The sequence below is a fragment of the Buteo buteo genome, chromosome 4 (genome assembly GCF_964188355.1).
Source record: "Buteo buteo chromosome 4, bButBut1.hap1.1, whole genome shotgun sequence".
NCBI lineage: Eukaryota > Metazoa > Chordata > Aves > Accipitriformes > Accipitridae > Buteo > Buteo buteo.
Window position 1 is genome coordinate 7,275,549 of NC_134174.1, and position 19,066 is coordinate 7,294,614.

The following is a 19,066-nucleotide window of genomic DNA, read 5'->3' on the forward strand; positions in this document are numbered from 1 at the left end:
AAAGCAACAGCGGCCGGAGGTGGCACCTGCCTGTCGTGTCACAGGTGGGGGGATTTGCAGGGACACATCAGGGTGTCAGAGATGTGAGCAGTACCTGAGGTTTGCCAGGAAGGAGGGAGAGCATTAGGGAAAACAGCAAGCGTGACGAAGGAGAGGTTAAAACGGTGGTAAGGCAGATTTCCTCAGCTGGGTCTTCCCTTGTTCATAACAATTTCTGTAATCGGATCTAATATGCTTTAACCAAGCCCATGTTTTAATGTTCACTTTGGGGGCTTTTTTTCTTTCTTCAGAAACAATTAATGGGAACTGCTGTCACCCCAGTCCATGTCCCGTCTGCTATAGCCAGAATGTTGCACCATCACGTACCGCAACAACATTGATGCGTTGCTTTGCGCAGAGTTAATCCAGGGCAGTGTGGGAGCCACAGTTTGGGAAGGGGGGAGACCGGAGAGGGAGGGTGCAGAAGTGGGGTTAAGATCCTCTCACCGAGATGGGAAGGAGAAGGGATTGGAATAATATGGCCCATTGGTTAAGATAATACTCTGGGGTTGGGGGATCTGGTTTCTTGGCCCCCTCTGCTGCCTCCTCTCATGTGATTACAGAAGCACTTCTAACTTTTCTGCATGCTGCTTCCCCTTTTGCAAAAAGAGAGCAGCACCTTTTAAAAAAATAAATCCTGGCAGATCTTGAGGAGATCAGATAGTCCGGTGAGTATTTCTGCTAAGCGAGATCACTGGTGGGGCTGCGTGGACGCATTTGGAGGCTTAGCAGAATGAATCCTCTGAACCTTTGAGATTCACTTGGCGCTTCTAGAGGGGGATAAAAGAGGAGTTAATTAAGTCATTCCCAAATCCCTCCTGATCCGTGACCATCAAGTAGCTGCCGTTGCACAGTGCTTTCCTCAACTCTCCATGTACCCGAGCATCCGTGCATGCCAAAAGTGTCTGGCTGTTACCAGCAGGTCTAGTACCGCTGACCTCCTCGCAGAGGAGTGGGACAAACTTGTCCCAATCCCCGTTGGCTCTTGTGGTATCGACAAAATGCTGTGACGATACCATAACTGATTTCCCGATTAGTGATGAACAGTATTCAGCCCTGAAGGGTTAATTATTGTGTATCAGGGCTGTAGGCGATTGCTCGCCCATGCTATAAAGTAAGGAGCGTGCTAATTTCTAATTTCTGCAGAGGAGCGGGTGGCTGCTGCTGGCTGCAGTGACCTCTGCTGGGAAGCCCACGGCTGCTCTGGTCCAGCTTCAGCAACACAACCTGCAACTTGATCTAAACAGCAGGTTTCTCCCCAAGTGATTTCCATCGATTTTTTTATTTTTTTTTTTTTCATTTTGAATTCCATTTTCCTTTAAATAGCTTGTCATTTGGGAGTCCATCTGAGTAGAGAAATGCTGTGCAGGACAAGCTGCTTCATTTGCAGCTGTGCAATGTGCACTTTACCAGGAATATTATGCACTGTGTAACTGCATGATTAAGGCTGAACTGGTCTTGCAGAGGCTGAGAGAAAGTGAAAAAAAAGTGCCTTCTTCCCATCTAAGCAAGCCCCTCAAGTGCAGCAGCCGCCAGCGGTTGGGGTGGCTGGTGTGCACAGGCGTCACTTCCCAAAGGGACATCTTCTTCCAAATACCCTCATCCCTATGGAAGTGGCTCCCTTTGTACTTTGCGGATGATTCAGCTTCTGCTGCCGCCTTCCAGATTACACTTTATTTTTGCTGTCTCCCTGAATCCCACGTGCTCATGTCCTGCATCTGATTTCAAAGAGGGGCAGATTGGCCCGATGCAGAGGACCCCACAGGAGTAGGACTAAACCCTTTCTGCCCCCTTCGCTTCAGAACTGAGCAAGTTCATCTGCCTGCAGAGAGCCCAGCGGCACGGTGCCCATTTGCTTTGCAAATCAGAAAGGGGAGAGGGTCTTGCGGCAACCCTCAGCGTGCAGCGTTGCATGTCTGATGAGCTCTTTTCTGGCTTCTGCCTCCCTGGCTGCTCATCTTCGTGGGTAACCCACCCGTTTTAGCCACGTGCGTGACAGTTTGATGTTGCTGGCAGCTGTCTCAGAGAGGGTTAGGTTGGTTTGGAGAACCTCTGAGGTTCTCAAAAATAGAAATGCAGAGCATTAATATGTGTATGGTAAAAAATGTACTGCAGACTAAGTTGGAGGCTTTAAACAGATAACACTATGGTGGGTTATTTGTTTTGAAACTGCCTTGACCACGAAGGTAGGAGGTACACAAATGATCACGTGAATGTGCATGTGCATAAAGGAAAATGGAAAATACATATAATAATTTTCATTAAAAGTGACTAATTGCTTGAACTGTCATTTGTAGCGTACCTTCAGCTCAATTAAACAAGGCAAAACCACCCTTGTCCTAACTGTAACCCTCAAGGGACCAGGCACTAGACTTGCACAACAAAATAAATGCTTCCAAACATGTGCTGTGCAAAGCCAAGGGGCTGGTGTATTGGTTTCCTGTTGTCAATATTAAGCACTTGATTTGTGATGCAGTCTACCTGGAAATTTTGCTAAAATATCATGGGATTTTCCAGATACTTATGTAGAGTGACAAGCCTACTCATGTATTTGTTGCTCTGACATGCTGTAGTGCATTATATTTGAGTTCGCTTATTGCTGATGTTAAATTTCCTGTGTGTGAAGGTCCTTATATGAATGCAGCTTTTGATGATTGATTATGGGTGTAAATTCAGGTCAGTCATAATCTTTCCACTGAATTCAGAAGAAACTGGATTAGTCTGCGTTCTTACGGGAAAGATCCTGCTGGGTGCAGGGGACCTTCTGCTCTCAGCATCTTCACACAGACGTTAGGGCACTTGGGACCACTGAGGATGAGGTTCTGACACGTGATTAAGCATCTTAATTAAGCTACTTGAACCTTGAAACATGTAGAGAGTTTTGCATTTGATGACAAAGCACTTTTACTTTCTTTCTGAATGTGTCCATCTGTTGTTTAACGAGTGGCCTCTGCTTAGCATTTCCCAGCTTTCTCTTGCTCTTAAAATGATTGTCTGCAATTGGTGTAATTAATATTCTGCCCCTGGGGTTGTACTGGTAGTCTCTTCAGGGTTTGCACAGGTTAAATGTATCCTTTGGAAATTATTTGTAAGCATTTAAGGAGCAAACCCAGAGGGGCATTGCTCTAGTAGTTAATTAGATGTACGCTTGTAGAGATGATTTTTCTCTTTAAAGCTAGCATTTTTGACAAGAGGCTTAGTGCGAATGATCATTGGGAATGGTGAGGATGTCAAAACCCCATGAAGACGCTTGGAGCCGTTGCACAGAAAGCGCACGGTGCTTAATAACGCTGCGGGGAAATTTGGGCGTCCAGACCAGGTGTAACATCGAAGCAGGGTGAATTGGGTGGGAAGGAGCGTGGGGCTGTCGTACGGCTGCTGCCTACCTGTGGTAGCTTCTGTGCGGGGGCTAATCCCTGCCTTCTCCCTGCCAGCCCACAGCCTGCCTCCATCGCTCCCTCGCACCCTGCTCTGCTGCTGGCCCGAGACTTCAACCTCCAACCAACCATCTTCATTCATCTGACAGGGGAACTGTAAACCTCTAATGCCCCACATACCTAACCCTTAAACATTTTGGCTTCAGAGAGGATTGAAGGAATTTTCTGTGAGTCATAACAGTATCCTGGGCTGTGAAGCACTCCTGAGTGTTTACTTTGGTCAAAACTGTATTTTATGATGTTGAATAAAGCACTGACAAGTAGTGTCTAACTAAAAATAGCTTTATGTTTTGCAGCTACTTAAAAAAAAATAAAAATCACTATTTCATCTTATTTTATCTTGTGGTTTTTCAGGATCAAGCATGAAAATATAGTTGCCCTGGAAGACATCTATGAGAGTCCAAACCATTTATATCTGGTCATGCAATTGTAAGTACTGAACCTAATGAAGTCTTTGTGTCAAAATTGCCAACTCTTCTTGTTCTGGTTTTGTTCTTTAACTCAAAAGATGGGATACTTGAGAGGTGTTTGTCTTGTGTGCTACAGTCTGCAAAATCCCCAGCAGGTGGTTAAAAATGAGTCTTCAGGTGTGATGGGCTGGGTTGTTGTGAAATCGGGAGCTAAGGTGTTTTGTGAATAGTCTCACCCAAATCAAACCAGAGTGAAGAGATGTTAAAGGAATCAGAACTGGCTCCGTACATATGGAATTGCTACAGTTTAGTTCTCTGTGACTCAACAGATACCTGCTCTGTACTGAGCAAGAGGTGACCTGAGATGCCACCACGTGCATGGGTACATGGGCGCTGGATTTGCAAGAAAGCATCATCCTTGTCTCAGTGGAAGCAGTAGCTCATACTGTTGTTCCTTGACACGTCTCTCTCACCAGAGCCCCTCTTCTTGCCCTTTTTCCCCCTCAGAGCCTGAGAAGATCAGGATCCCATCAGGTACATGGTACGCTGTGGCCTGGTTGCATCCACCCGGCAAGGAGGAGGGAAGTGACAGGCAGATGCTCATACTGCTTTCCCTCCCCGCCCCCCTTTCTGAAATCAATTACAAATCATGATTTGAAGGTAAAATTTCCTCTTACCAGCTCTAGTCTCTCTCTTTTCAATTATGAGGTCACCTCAAACAAGAGCACAGCAGATAGGCAGGGCAGAGGGATAAATCACAGCTGGGAAGAGCCAGATGTGCCATAGAGAAACCTGAAGCTTCTGACAGAGGCAGCTCTGGGGTGAAATACCCCACGGGAAACCCTTGGGGACTATGCCGGTCCCTTGTCTGTTGGTAACATCCAGGCATGGAGATGTCGTTAGAAGCTGTTCTGATGGCAGTGTGGGAAGAATAGTGCCCTGTACATTTTTAATCTGTTTTTGTAGCCCTACATTTCAGCCCAGAGTGCTGCAAAAGGACTTGCACAGGAACATTAGTGTCATACCAATTCCAACAAACCAGCTGGGTTGTGGGAAGTACTAATTTTGTGATCAGTTGATTTACAAATCCTTATTTTTGTTTAATCTCTTTAGAAAAAAAATTAATCAATGTTACTCCTTCTTATTATTAGCTTGTTTAATGTAGCGTAACCTTCACTTTTCTAAATTTCTTACATCCAGATCACTGGGTTATCTGAAATGTAGATCTGTAAGCATAGGTGACACTGAATATATATTAGTATAAATTTCTACTTGCTCACAATTCAACACTTGCTAGGAATTATCCTTTCTGTTACCGCTGTATTTGTAAACCCAGCCAACTAATTTTCCAAGGGCCAAGCATTTAGCTATTCCAGAGGGACACAGCATCACTGATGCCCACCGGAGTGGGATGCCCGGCTGAAGTCAGCAGTCGGGAACCCATCCGCAGTGTTCGGGGTGGCAGCTCTGAGCACTCCCCAGCCCCAAGGAAGAGCTGTGCCTTGTGTTACGAGGTAGACCGAGACACCCTGCGTACAAAGGCATTGAACTGAATCTGCAAGGGAGTGGGATGGATGCTTTTTATCATTCCGCTTAAGAAAAAGCAGGAAAAATCCTCCAAAACTACAGGGTTGTTTTATTCGAATATGGGCACACACTTGCATGCAATCAAGTGACAGCACTGTAACAAACACCCACTCACACAGAGAGCCCGTGTGACAAACCTCGTGTGTGTGCATGCTCTTAATCTGCCTCAGCTATGGGGTACAGCACGTTAGCTTAAGCTTATTTTATTAAAGTCATTTGATGTTGTGCCAAGCTGTTGCTCTCAGCCCCCCTTGCTGCTGTGAATCAGACAAGGCCGTGTAGTCCTCTGCTCTGCACAGAGTATTTCCAGGGAATAACCTTTCTGTGCTTTCTTGGAAAAGAGTTGTGTTATCCCAAGGTGGAGAGGACAAGGTGGTCAGGTACTCCCCCTCGTTGCTGCCGATGTTGCATTAAGGATGGTGCAACCTCCGCGCTGCCTCTGAATTTTCATCGATGATTGGGATTGGGATCAATTGGCATCAACAGTTGGGCAGCAACTCTGCGAAGTCCAGAAGACTCAAAATCAATTCCGCATGCCTCCTCTCCTGGTTTCCGTCTGGGAGAAGGCATGTACAGATAATCTCTTGTTTCCAAGGTAACTCCAACTTGTTGATACAATAGCTGTGAACCATTGCACGGCATGAGGTATCTATTTGTTTACATCTCTGCCCTATTTATTATTAGATTCCTTGTGGGTTTTTTAGCTTCTCATTTTTCTGTTTTTCCCCTAAACAAGGCAACAGTTGCCTACACTTAAAACTGGGATTTGATGTGAAGTGGAAGGGGTTCTGATCAAGCAGCTTTCAGGAAGCAGCCTTTAGATTAAAAAAAAGGGGGGGTAAAATTAGGGCCCCTCCAAAATCAGTATCATAGGCACAACAAATCTCAAATCCATATGCCCTTCTCCCTGGCTCATTGCTTGCTAAGTGGGCACTAACTAATGTTTCCCAAGGGAGAGTTTTTTGTTGCCTGGATGGCATTTTCATTACCAGCCTTCAAAGCACTTCTTGCAATGTTGAGGAAAATTCACGTTATAGCCCCTGAGCACCTCGCAGCACCTCTGTGCGAGAAGGCTTTTGGAGGTAGACCGAGCCTCCCTGTTTCTGTTTGCTCTCTGGTACCTCTACTTTTATTTGAAAGCCATGCTTGTTAGCAGGCCAGCTTGAAAGATAAATATTGCACCTCATTTATTCTGTCAAAGATATGGGCAAGCGCAGGTGTCAATGTCTGTGCTGGAGTTGGCAGGAAGGGAGGTGAAGAGGTGGCTGTCCGTGTCTACTTGACACTTAATTTATTCCTGCCGGTCCCTCTGGGAGCTCTTCCCAGGGTTACATAGCTGTTGGTGAATCTGTCCTGTGTGTTCCCTGGCACATTCATGGGGAAATCTAATCTCTGGCTTTGGTTTCACCACCTTGTTTTCACATACATTGTATACAAGCCATCGTAAAACCGTTCAAACTGGCACAGTCCTCTTAGTGCAAGGCAGAGCAGAAGTCGAGCTTGGAGATCCCCAGATTTGACAACTCGGAATTTCACCTGCTGTTTCAAAGAATTAACCTGTTCCGTAGAAATGGCTGGGCCATTTTTTCTTTATTTATTTTCCCCAAATACAGGATATTCAAACCCAGTGACTCTAAGTTTGGCAACGTTATGGACAACTCCGTGCTGTCTTTTGCTCCAAGCAGTATTGCTCAGCTTTGGCATGAGGCGGAATTACCGGTGCAGCTGCAAAGCAGAATACAGATGTAGGATAATCGCTGACTCTCCTATGATGATTCTGCTAAAATTCTGCAGGCACTATAGAAAAGTATTGTAGAGCATTTAGATTTTGTCATATTTCCATTAGGATGATGTGCTTTCAAACCAAGAAAACACCTGCCCCTTTCCAAACTTGGATTTCCTATAGTACTGTTAAGACCTACACAGGCAACAAAGACAAACACCAAAATACTCTGAAAGTTTCATTCCTTCTGGATGCTGGTTGAGATTTCCCCAGAGGATATTGTAGAAGACAGGGGCAAATAAAGTGCTTTCGGAAATAGTTTTATTGAATTATGTCTCTGTATGATGGTAAGCTTTGTTCATGAGCATTTACAGGATTTTTGGTTGCTGTTGGTGCCACTTGGTAAGAATTACCCTGCTGTATCTTCTAAGCTATCTGCCTTGCTTCACTTCATCAGTATAGGGAAATATCCTGATAACCTATTGTGGTTAGCATTGTCAGATACTAATATTTCATTGGCATAATTGGCCTCTTTGAGTATTGGTGATTCATTATATGCATGCTGGAAAATCATACATAAATATGGATTTACATGAACACATCTTTTCCATCTGAGCGTTACGGGACCTTTTGCAAATGCTGTTTCTGAACGTACTACCTGGTCAGGTTGGAGCAGAATCCCAAAACTCGACTCTAATTTCATCCGTATTGTTCGCCGGCATCGAAGTTTGGTTTCCCGCAGATTTGTGTGCACCCTGCGCTAGTCAAAGCCACAGGAGCTGGAGCTGTTGCCTTTCCAAAAGGGTATGGGGCCACATTAAAAACAGATGAAGACGTTAATTTCCTTGTTCTTCTTTATTCATCCATATTTGCTTAAAATATGTAGGAACTGAATATTTTTGCTGTCTATCTCTACTCTTCTGTCAAAGTTGGTTGAAGTTCACCCAGTGGGGAAGAAGTTACTAAGGGCTGGCAAACTGGGATGGAGAGACATTGCCTCACCGCCTTTGGAAAACAGGCTAAAAATAGGTCTAAAAGGCACCTCCAAAACTGACGGAATTAATCTGCCTGTCCCAGGGCAGTATATGCTGCCTGTACTGGCCGATCAGCCTTAGCAGATTTTTTTCTAACCTGTTGTTAAAAATCACCAGTCGCACGCTCCCCAGGGAATCAACACCATTGCTTAACGTCCTTATGGGTCCGGAGCATTTCCTAATAACTAAGTCTTCCAGGCTGCAGTTTTAACCTGCTATGCTGGAAGTCTTATTGCTGTAATTCCTCCTGAAGGTAACGAGACTGTTCAAATGGGGAAAGGTTACAGGAGCAGGCCCTGGAAAGCTAGGTAAGTAATGATCAAACTTGAACACCCACCTCTGAGTTTCTCTGCACTTTTTTTCACAACCAAGAATAGTGCCAAATCCAGAGGAATTCCTATTAATACCAGGATCTAGTTAAAGAAAATGAAAACCCTACTGCCAGTCTGGTGTAGCTTTCCACCTCTTTGGGGGGGCTGTTCTCCCGAAGCGTGCGTCTGATCCTCTTGGTAGGAGGGCTGCTTTACCCGGCTCCTGTCAGCTCGTGCTTCTGATTCTCCAAGGAAACCAGAGTATCTCCGCTGCATGAGGTCCTTTGAGGCTTTGATGTCTCTGCTGAGAACAAGCTTTTAGGGTGAGCAGCCCGATTCAGCCAACCCTGAAATGCTTCCTCCTACCTTTGCAAAAAAAACCAGCCCAAACTGCGCCTAAACCCCTGACCTTGGGGTTTTTCCAGCTTGGCATCTTAACTCTGCTGAATTATTCAGATGATTTCTATCACAGAAAAGCCAAGATGACGAGGGCTCTTTCCTGCCGGGTGCAAGTCACGCACCGAGGAGAACCCTGCCCAGAAGTTTGCAGGCTGAGGGTCCCAGTGTCCCATTCCTGCCGTTTATCAGCTCTCCCCCACCACACGCAAGCTCCTCACAACCCTCTAATGGCTTGGGATGCAGCTCAAACAGGCGGGTGCCTACCTGCAGTGAAATCTGCAGAAGTTTTTATTATGGCTGAAACTACGCTGCTTGTGATTTAGCCTTTCACCTGTATGTTTTGCAAATAAGTAAGCGGAGCGCTAAGCCGTGATTAAGTGCTGAATTCCCTTTGTTTCCCGAAAGCCCAATGCCTGAGCGCACTCCGAGAGCAGCCGAGCATGGACAGGGTGTGCAAGTGACATTTCAATGAAAATATTCAGCCTCTGAGAAAAGCAACAGACAATGGAGGGAAGTGCCGTGTTTGCCAGGTTCCTTAAGGAGTCTAGCAAGGATGCACTGTGTTACAAAACAGCGATACACACGCCAAGCCTCTATCGCATCAGGATGCTAATTAAAGCAAAACATGGATCTGCCACACCGCATTCTTTAGGTGAGGTTTATTCCCATACTCAGGTTTTTTGTGCATGTAAAGCATTATGCAAAAGAGAGAAGGAAGCATCTCTGCATTCACAGAGGGATTTATATGAATGATAAAAGCAAGCTGGATTCTTTAGCAGCAGAAAATACTTGTGTCCAAGCATCTGAGAGAAGCCCCTCAGCATCACCTTTTTCTGCAGATGGTATGTTTATTAACATTATTAGTAAGAACAGTAATGGTAACAGAAGAAACACCACCAGTAATGAAGAACACTGGAGCTGATGACCGTGGGCCAGAGGATTCAGTTTGTTTCATGGTACAGGATGGGAGATCAGCTGTACACCCACAGACTCTGCTCTTCTTTATTTCCAATGCTCCTGGCCTGGATGAGGTGTCTCAAAAGGGCCAGCCCGAATTAGTGTCTGGCACCCATTGAAAATACACTGGGTCTATGTCAAAAGCCTTGGATCCCACGCATCCTGCACCTCCTCGCGCTGCACAGGAATAAGATGTGTGGTAGCTGGATGGATCTCATGGGGTTTATTGGCTAGGACACTTAATGGGTGGGCCAAGGAAAGACCTGTTCCTAATTCCTGGTCAAGCAAATATACATGAATTTTGTATTAATCAGTTACTGGATAAATTGATCACTTGGTTTTGTTTTGGTTTGGGGGTTTTTTTGAGCAAATGCTACTTAAGAACTACAGCACTGGGAAGGCTGGTGCACATCTGGGCATGCCAGGAAGGAGCCTGCGAGGTGCCAAGGGAGCTTTGCTTGGACTTTGGTGCAGCTGAGCAGGGACTTAGGGGCTCTAGTTAGGCAAGACTTCATTTCCTTACAGCTTGTGGAGTGAAAAATCAGTGCTTTGGGCAAAGCAACCTTGAGTCTGCAGTGGAACAAGAAATGGCACTAACTACACCCTGTGGCTGAAAACAGTCTTTTGCTGTTCTTCTGTGGACAAGAGTTTTTTGAGCTGGGCGGAGGGTGCTATAGAAGGCACAGCTCTCCAGGGATGGATCCAGCTGGTGAGCGTGGAAAGCAAAGTGGGACAGCAGCATCAGGGTTGAGCATGTGTGACACGACTGGGAGCGTCAGACCACGATCGTGGGAGAAGTGCTCAGGAAAATGAATCCTGGGCCCATCACAGCCTCCAGTGTGGACATATTGCAGACGTGGGCCCAAACTGCAGAGCTGGGATGTTAAAATTTTAAAATTGCTCTTACTATTTGAGCACGTGCAATACAGGTTTTGGTTCCAGCCTGTTTCTAGTGCTTAATGCAGTCAGAGCATGGTCTACCAGTATAGCTCAAAAAAAAAGATTAAAAAAAATCATTCTTTATCGAAGTCTTTGAAGGCATATTGACAGAACAACACAGGCCACCCTGTGAAAAAAGGCTGAAGGAGTTAATCTCACTGTACCTCAGTATTTTCCCACTAGAGATTTGCAAGCTGTTGACCACAAAATAAACTGACCCCTGGCATCATGCCCCTGGGAACTGGGTAGCAGCTATTAATCCAGCATCAATTTCACATCTTTTTCTTTGGGGAAAAAGATCACCTTACCTTACCTTACAATATTACATCAGTTGGGTTATGCTGGTGAGTGTTTGATACGAAGGAGTGTCTCCCCTTTTCCAGTGGCTGAGAGGTTATAAGCAGACTAGGAGAGGTTAATGTTGGGGTAGAGATCAGAGCATGGGCAGATTTGTTGGTAACAGATTAATAGACCATGGATTGATCACCAAGATGATTTTTAGACACCTGTAATTGTGTGGATTGTGTATGATCCTGAAAGTGTGAATGGGCTCATTGGACGGTTCTAGCTGCCCTCAGCACTTTGGGGTTTCTTCTTTTTTCTGGCTACGGCAGGACTTTTGGTAGCTCCTACTCCCCGTGTCCTCTCCAAACACAGCACCATCTCCTGAGAACAGCACTGAACAGCAGCCCTGTTGCTTCCTTGTGCTGTTTTATGTGTAAGGATTTCAGCTGTGGCCAGGAGCAGGCGTTTTAGAGTCCATGGGCATCAGTCCAGCCTTCCTACAGCAACACAGGAATGGCAAGGATCTTCTTCATCTTGGGGACCATAAAAGACTTTCTCGTGATGATTTCCAAAACCACTTATAGGCAGTCACCTTCATCGGGTGTAGATGACTATCAACATCCTTGCCTCAAAGCCTGCATTCGTTATCGGTAGCTTACTCTTGGAGTGTCCCAGTACGGACTCATTAGCAAGGCAACACTGAGGGGGGTTTTCAATCAAAGTGCAATGCTACATCTGATGGAGAGTGATTTTTTTTTTCCGCTGTAGCCTTGGGAATATAGAGATAATGGAGAAACACTTCCACATTTTCACTGAAGAGACAGCATTACCATGTTGTTTGCTTTTACAGAAATGTGAACAGTTGAGATGAGAATAGATTTTTTCTTTAAGATATCTATTGTTGCGAAGCTGCTGTTGTCAATAAGGAAAACAAGAGGTTTGGCCAAAATTCCAAATAAACCTTGTTCTAACATATTATTCTTTAAAGTTACAGAAAGATTTGAAGGTCTCATAAATGAGGCAAGCATATCTGATTATTTTCCTATTCTGGTGAGTACAGTAAACAAGTACTTTCTGAAGGTTATTTGATGCAATGGCCGGTCCCCAGCCAGGGCTGGTACCAAATCCTTAGGGTAAGAGTACGTGCCTTGATTGTTTTTTTACAGCAATAAATTTTGGCAGCCTCTACTTGAGTTTCTTCCTTGAGCCCACCAGCAGTTCCCTTGCTAATTCCCCAATTAGGGCTCCCTGTTGCAGCTGGGTACAAGGGCGTATATGCCTGTATTCTATAGCTTGGTCTGGTGTAGGCAATTTGTGGGGCAGCAATATATATCTGCCAGTAATCCTGTATAATATCACTGCTTCCCTGAGAGCAGCAGTGAGTCCTTTCTTTCCGAACAACAGGCAGGTGGCTATTTACAGCCCTAGCAATTTTCTCTCCATTTTGTTGGCTTTGGATAACCATCTCCTTCCTTTCATGCCTTGCCCAGAAGTTTCATTGCTGGTTACTTGATGTTCGTGTAGTCACTGAATGAGTCTTTTACATTTAGTTCTGCATCTCTCAGTATCTGGTAATTTACGCTGTGGTGCACTGAAATCAATTAAATAGCTGGTGTTTAATTCAGGAGGAAGGGGCTTTGCAGCAAGGCAGATAATAAATGTTAAATCCATATATGCCACAGTATGAGAATTCATTATGATACGGTAGGATCCCTCTCAGGCATGATGTGGAGGCATTCTGATTAAATGGTTACACTCATTTAAACAGAAAAGGACTTTCATAACAACTTGGAAAGCTTTGAAGTGAAATAACATAGCATTGAAGCAAGATGCAAAATGAACATTGATGTTCACAAGTCCGTTCTTTACATGGTGAAACCATTAGTAAAAGCTGGTTTTCCCTCTTGAGTTTTCTTCTGGAGGAAAGTTGTACAGACTGTGGTGAAGGAGACAGTAACAGGCTCATGAGTGTTACATGTCAGTGTGTACCAGAAGACAGTTAATGAATTTGTGGCAAAAAAATAGGCTCAATTTCCCGAGTATGCTCGTATCTCAGCTCCAACCTCTGTTCTAGGTACTACAGTCAGGTAGATTACTCTGGTCAAGAGTCTGTAAGCGACTCCAGAGTCAGTGTTGGGCTAACTTGCAGTTATATTTGTATTGTATTATCCGGATGCTCTGTGTACAACTTCCAGAAGAACCCATTAAGCAAGGCAATGATGAAGCTTTATTGTCCCATTCACATTCATGCTGAAAGAAAAGATCTCTTGCTTTGCATTTTGTCTGGTACTTGCCCCCAAAACTCTACGTAGGGCATATTTTTAAAGCCAGGGAGATTCATATAGTTTTCTGTGGCTGAGCTGGGGGTCAGGGCCCTAAACAGGATTGTGTAAAACCTAGAATTTTTAATGGAAATACAGGTTGCTGTTTGAAATCCTGTTTTGACTTCCTTTTGTAGTGCTGTGGTTACCTCTTCTTACAGAAACTATTTTCAGAGGACTGCAGAAGTTCTTGCCATAGTTTTCTGCTTTAAACATTCTCCCTGGAAAATTATTCAATGGAAAATAAATGTGGAGGGGTTTGTTTTTTTCTTTTTTTCTGAAACAGTGGTTAGGTCTGCTGTAGCCAAACTTTTACTTTTTTAAGCATTTTATAGAAAAAGAAAATACTGCTCCTGGTGAAGCCTTTCTTTGATGCATTTATAGAACATGTGCTCATTTCATTCTGATTCATGCCATGTGGTTATATCTTAGCCTGTAAAGGCCATTTTTTCCCCTTAAATTGGAGGAAAAGTGTGTTCAGAGACCCAAATACTTATGTCGTCCTTTCCCTTCTTCTCCAAGACAAAATTCCCATTTGGGGTTGTGTGTTCCTGGCTTAGCTATAAAAGAATTTCTCTATTAGAGTACTGAAGATGGTTTGGAGGAGTTTGGTGTTTATTCTGTCTGATTATTCTGTTGGTTAGTAGCATTTAACCACGCTGTAATTCTATTTTCTTCATCCCTAATTGATGATACTCTAAGGAGCACTGACATCCTTGGATGAGACATAGTGGAGCCTTTAAATGTCCGTATGTCCCTGAGGAAAGAAGATACCCCTCTCCAAAATGCATTGTAATGAAAAAGAAGTCAGAAATACCATTTGAAATCCACTGAAAGAGAGCTGAGATTTTAAGACCTACGTAAGCATACAAAGAGGCAGCATTACTAAAAACTGGGGTTGGTGTTCTTAATATGAAAAGCCAGTTAGCAAAATAAAATCCATGCAAATATTTATCTCTGCCTTAGGGTTTTTGCCATTGAAACTCCGCTGTGAGTCTCTTACAGCTCCAGAAAAGGGGTTATTCCTTTAGGAGCAAACAGAGCCAAGCATCCATCCTGCCATCATTATGAAGCTCCTTGTCATGACAGTGGTGTTAGATATACTCAGTCCTAAAGTTCATGGTCACCCTGTTGCATACCGTTACCCAGTGCCACTGGACAGAAGTGTAAACATAATTAAATGACACTGAGCAGAGAAGAGGGAAATTGCCTTGCTCTGCCTGCTCACCAGGCTTATCTGCAGGAATATTTATCTCACTGCAGCCCAGGGTCTTTTCCATCGATTAATGCTTGTTTCACTGTAAGCATGGGGCTGAAAGTGCTTCTGACGTTTTGCTTCTTGGGGCTGGAAACTCTCTGCCAGAAGCTTTTAAATTTGTTCTTTTCAGACAGTTTTGCAGCTGGATTTGCTATATAGAGGTTTTGCTTCACATTGGTGCTGTCTTGCCTAGCTTGAAGGGTGGCGAGGGAAATGTAGGTTAGCTTTCTGTCACTGAAGACTGGGTCATACTTTACACCAGACGAAATCTATTTTGAAAAGCAAATTTCCTGGGGAAAGGCATTTTATCTTGCGTCCTCTTCCCCCAGGAGCTTAACGTGATTGTAATTGGAGTCCCTTTCCTCGCTCTTGAGATGTGGCCACTCTCAGGGGAGTCACAGCAGCTCCTAGAAACAGCATATGGGACCATTTGGGGGAGAGACCATTCCTCTGCTGTGTATGGGCATTCACTTTATAACAGAGTGGGAGTGAGGAGAGCTGCCTGCAGGCAGGAGCAGGCAGGACTGCTGCCGGCGGCACTTCCCACTGAGCCGGAGAGAGGTGCTTTTGAACAGTCTCTCCTTTAATCCCGGCTCCACCTGAGCTGGATTAACTCAAGAAATTTGCTCATGCATTCATGGCTGCGTATGCTCAAAAGTTTAGTGCAAAAAGGCAACTGTTTGCACAACAGCACAGGCAAAAAACAAAGGGGGAGGAAAAGAAAAAAAATAAAATAACTGACGTCGCTGCTGTCTGTGCATTTAGCTGAAGGTCTAGAGCTGCTGTCTGGCCTGAATATCCTTTTCCTTGGAGTATGCTGTTAAATGTGACCAGGTGATAGTCACCTGTGTCAGCTTCTTTCCCGACCGCATGTCTGCTCTCAGCCCGCTCCACTTGCGTGTATCTTCATCCGAGGTGTTCTGCCTGCACAAGGTGTTTCGCTACAGGTTTCCCTTGTCACACAGGTGGATGCACCGCTCTCCAAAACTGCAGCAGCATAATGTGCCAGAGACATCCTAGAGGGGACAGTACTTGATATGCATCTCATATTCTGCTATAGGTCACCTAACGCCAGTCTGTACATTACAACCCTTTGGATGCTGGTGGGAGGCACAGGTATATTTTATTGCTCGGTTGCTTTTCCTGGTGCGTGACAGCCTCTGGCAAGGCAAATGACATCACGGTGTGCCTTTAACATCGTGAAGGACCACGGCAGATACCCATCGGCTGTTAACGAGTCAGGAAGGATTGCCTGGCTCCAAATTTCGGTACGCTGCTGTGTGCGCTGCCGGCGCAGCCCCCGGAGCAGGGGCTCCCGCTGCCACCGCAGGGACAGCGGCAGAGGAGACAGCTCACGGCTTGGAAGAGGAGGAGGGAGAAGCAGAAGCTGAGCCATATGGTAGGAAAAGTAGAAGCAGACACAGTATCTCAGTGGTAGGTGCTCATTAGACTGTCTCTGATGTGCTGGGAAGACTGAATGTATTCCGCTAGAGGAGTTGCAATGTTCTTCTGTAAGCTAAAAAATGTAGCAGTGCAGAGTGGGTAAGGGACAGGTGTCTTTATCTATGGAAAAATATTCTGGCCTGTTTACCAGCAGTGTGTAACAGGAACCAGAGGCTGAGGCTCTCCAGAGTCTTGCAAGAATGTTTTTGTGGTTAGAGCACACAGGTTGGAAATTCTTGAGCTCTTGTCTTACTCTGCCATTGATTTACATTGTGGTCTCAGATCATTTTGTCTTGTGATTTCTGTGCCCACAGAAAGGGAATACTTTCCTAATTAATTCTGGGTAAGATTAATTGGTTTGGGGTGGGTTTTTTTTTCTTCAAGTCAATGCTACTCTTCATGCAGTAAGTTGTTAAAAAAAATAAGAGTACTGGAAATCTGGCCTCTGGCATTGTCCATCAAGGAACACTGTGGTCTATCTGGGAATGAGTAAAAGCAAATTGGCTTGTTTGCTGGGACATATTGACTATTTTGAAAAACATATTCAAGTATGCCTTGATCCCTTCTGGTGTTTCCCTCGGTACCTCATGTTGTACAGTATCTGTGCACTGGCTTTATCCCTCCATCCCATCCACGTCTGTGCAGTAACCTATAGAGAACATAACCCAGGCTGCCTGAGGATCCTCATCACTGCCTGGATTTATTTAACCTTATGGCACACATATGTGGAAGTCTAAAGCAGCAGAGGTATGACATCCAAACTTAAAAATCCACTTACATAGAGCCAGGATTTCACCTACTGTGCACAGATGTGGGTGCAGCAAAATGCATCATACCAGCTATGGAGGGGCACAAAAAGAGGCATTAATTAAAACCTTGGTAAGGGAGAGCTATAAAACAGCAGTTTAAACCCAGGCTGGAGAGAAACTGAAAGCAGTATCCAGAATTTGAATATCCATCTCTTTATGCTTCGGATAGGTGGAAATGGTTATTGCAAATAAGGGGATGAAGGAGCACTGCATGCCTCGATCTCCATGGGGTCGAGGTGGGATGGGTGATTCGAAAATCCTCGGCGTGACCAGGTTCCTTCCAAGTCAGAAAGAAAGGCATGCTGGGTCTCTGCCTTGTTCACATGCAAAAAGTGAGCTCAAAGCGATGGATGCCCCAGGATGCATTGCAGTAACGAGTAAGATAACTAGTAATCAGCTCTATGTTTGAAATACCTATTGGCCTCAATAACAAACACCAAAAAGGGCCTTTGGAGGATTCTTGGGGGCATGAGAGCCTTAGACTTGATATATAAGCCTTCAAACTCACCGACCCTGCTGGGAAGGTTGTGTGGGTGTGCTCGGGCATCTTCTTCCCACTCTAGGGGGGTGGACATGAATGACTTTTTTGACTACCTCTATACCAGTAAATGCAAAAAGTCTGTATTGGTGCTATCCACTGGGCTATGTCCCGGCACTGGCCAGGAGGATGGCTGGCTAAAGGTGAACCAGCCTGGGCCAGCGTGCCGGCAGCCCTGACAACATGGGCGATTGTGGGGCAGAGCCCTGTTCCTGTTCAGGGACAGGCAGGGCACTGCCTCCGTGCCTCTTCTCCTCCTTTGGGAAGTGGAAATAACAGCCCTTTCTGCCATGTGTGAATGCTGTGAGGATAACTGTGTTAAACCGTATGAAGTTTTGAGACAATAGTATCAGTTTAGGCATGTAAGTGCCTCAGACAAATATATTGTGCAAACACCAAGTGGTTTAAAGTACAACTTTTGGCACGGTGATATTGCTTAAAGGCTAGTTTAGTTTGATTTCAAAGGGTTTCTTAAAATAACTAGTCTGAATCCTGCTCCCTCTCTGCAAAAATATGGAAATTGTCACCAAAAAAATATTAAAAAAAGAAATGCAAAGCAGCTAAAAGATTTCTCCTGGTTTGACTTTCTAGATTTCAGAACATGGACTTTCTAGACTTCAGAACATGGATGAACATCAGTTCATCCATTAAGCGTTGTTGGTCTGGCACTGGTACCGCTCGCTGTCCATCACCCTGCAGCACAAATCACTGCGGCAAGAGCTTCTTCCTGGAACACTTTTTTCAGAGCTTTCTGACTCAATTCAAACTTCAGCCTGTCTACAGTCTCACCACTGGCATGAACACAATGGTTTTAGAAGTACTTTGCAGAATTATATTCTGTGACTTAACTCCCACCTGGGGATGTCAGTCCTTATTTGGCCACAGGTACCTCTGCATGGTGATTAGGTCTCTCCCAAATACAGGATAAGGAGAAGAAGAAATGGGAGAGGGAACCTGGAGTGCCAGCAGGAGAATTAACTCTATGGCAGGAGAATTGACTCTGTCTTCAAGACACTCTGTTGTGTACCCTCAGTCATGCATACACCACGTCATGTGGTTGTTAAGGCAAAATTTACTTTCTGGCTGTTTACTTAATCTATAGCCTCTTGGTAGTAAATTATATTCATGGCCTCCGGGCCCTGGTCCTGTTGAATAGTTATTTGCAAGGCAAAGGAAATACGTACTGTTTTTATTCTATTTGGACTTTGAATGCATAAAATAGTCTTTTTTTCAGTCTGAACATACAAGTGCCCTTGAGAATGTGAATATCAACATTGCTTTCAGAAAACATGTTTTCTTTCCAATGCGTTACTTCTCATGTAATGACCCATTTTAGAGAATCCAACATTATTTATGTTTTTCAGAGAAATTCCTAAAACAAAAGGTATCCTACTTTCCTTCATATTGGATTCTCACTCAGTAGATAGCATCATATTCCAGTGCAACTCTGTCTTGTACAATTAAGCTGTGAAGCCTTTGCCTTGTAAAACTCATTGGTACAGAGAGATGGAAAGCAAACAGAATTGCTTGTAAGATTTTACTTCTGGCGGTATGTTCAGAATTTCTTTTGAAAATT

The 19,066-nt window shown here is 44.6% G+C and overlaps 1 protein-coding gene across 1 annotated transcript in view; it reads left to right on the top strand.

Moving 5' to 3' along the window:
- The window catches only part of CAMK1D (calcium/calmodulin dependent protein kinase ID), a 230,915-nt gene that overhangs the window by 135,686 nt on the left and 76,163 nt on the right, over positions 1–19,066 (top strand). Inside the window, exon 3 of the mRNA XM_075024665.1 lies at positions 3,831–3,905. Coding sequence (XP_074880766.1) covers positions 3,831–3,905 — 75 coding nt within the window. The remainder of the gene's footprint in view (positions 1–3,830; positions 3,906–19,066) is intronic.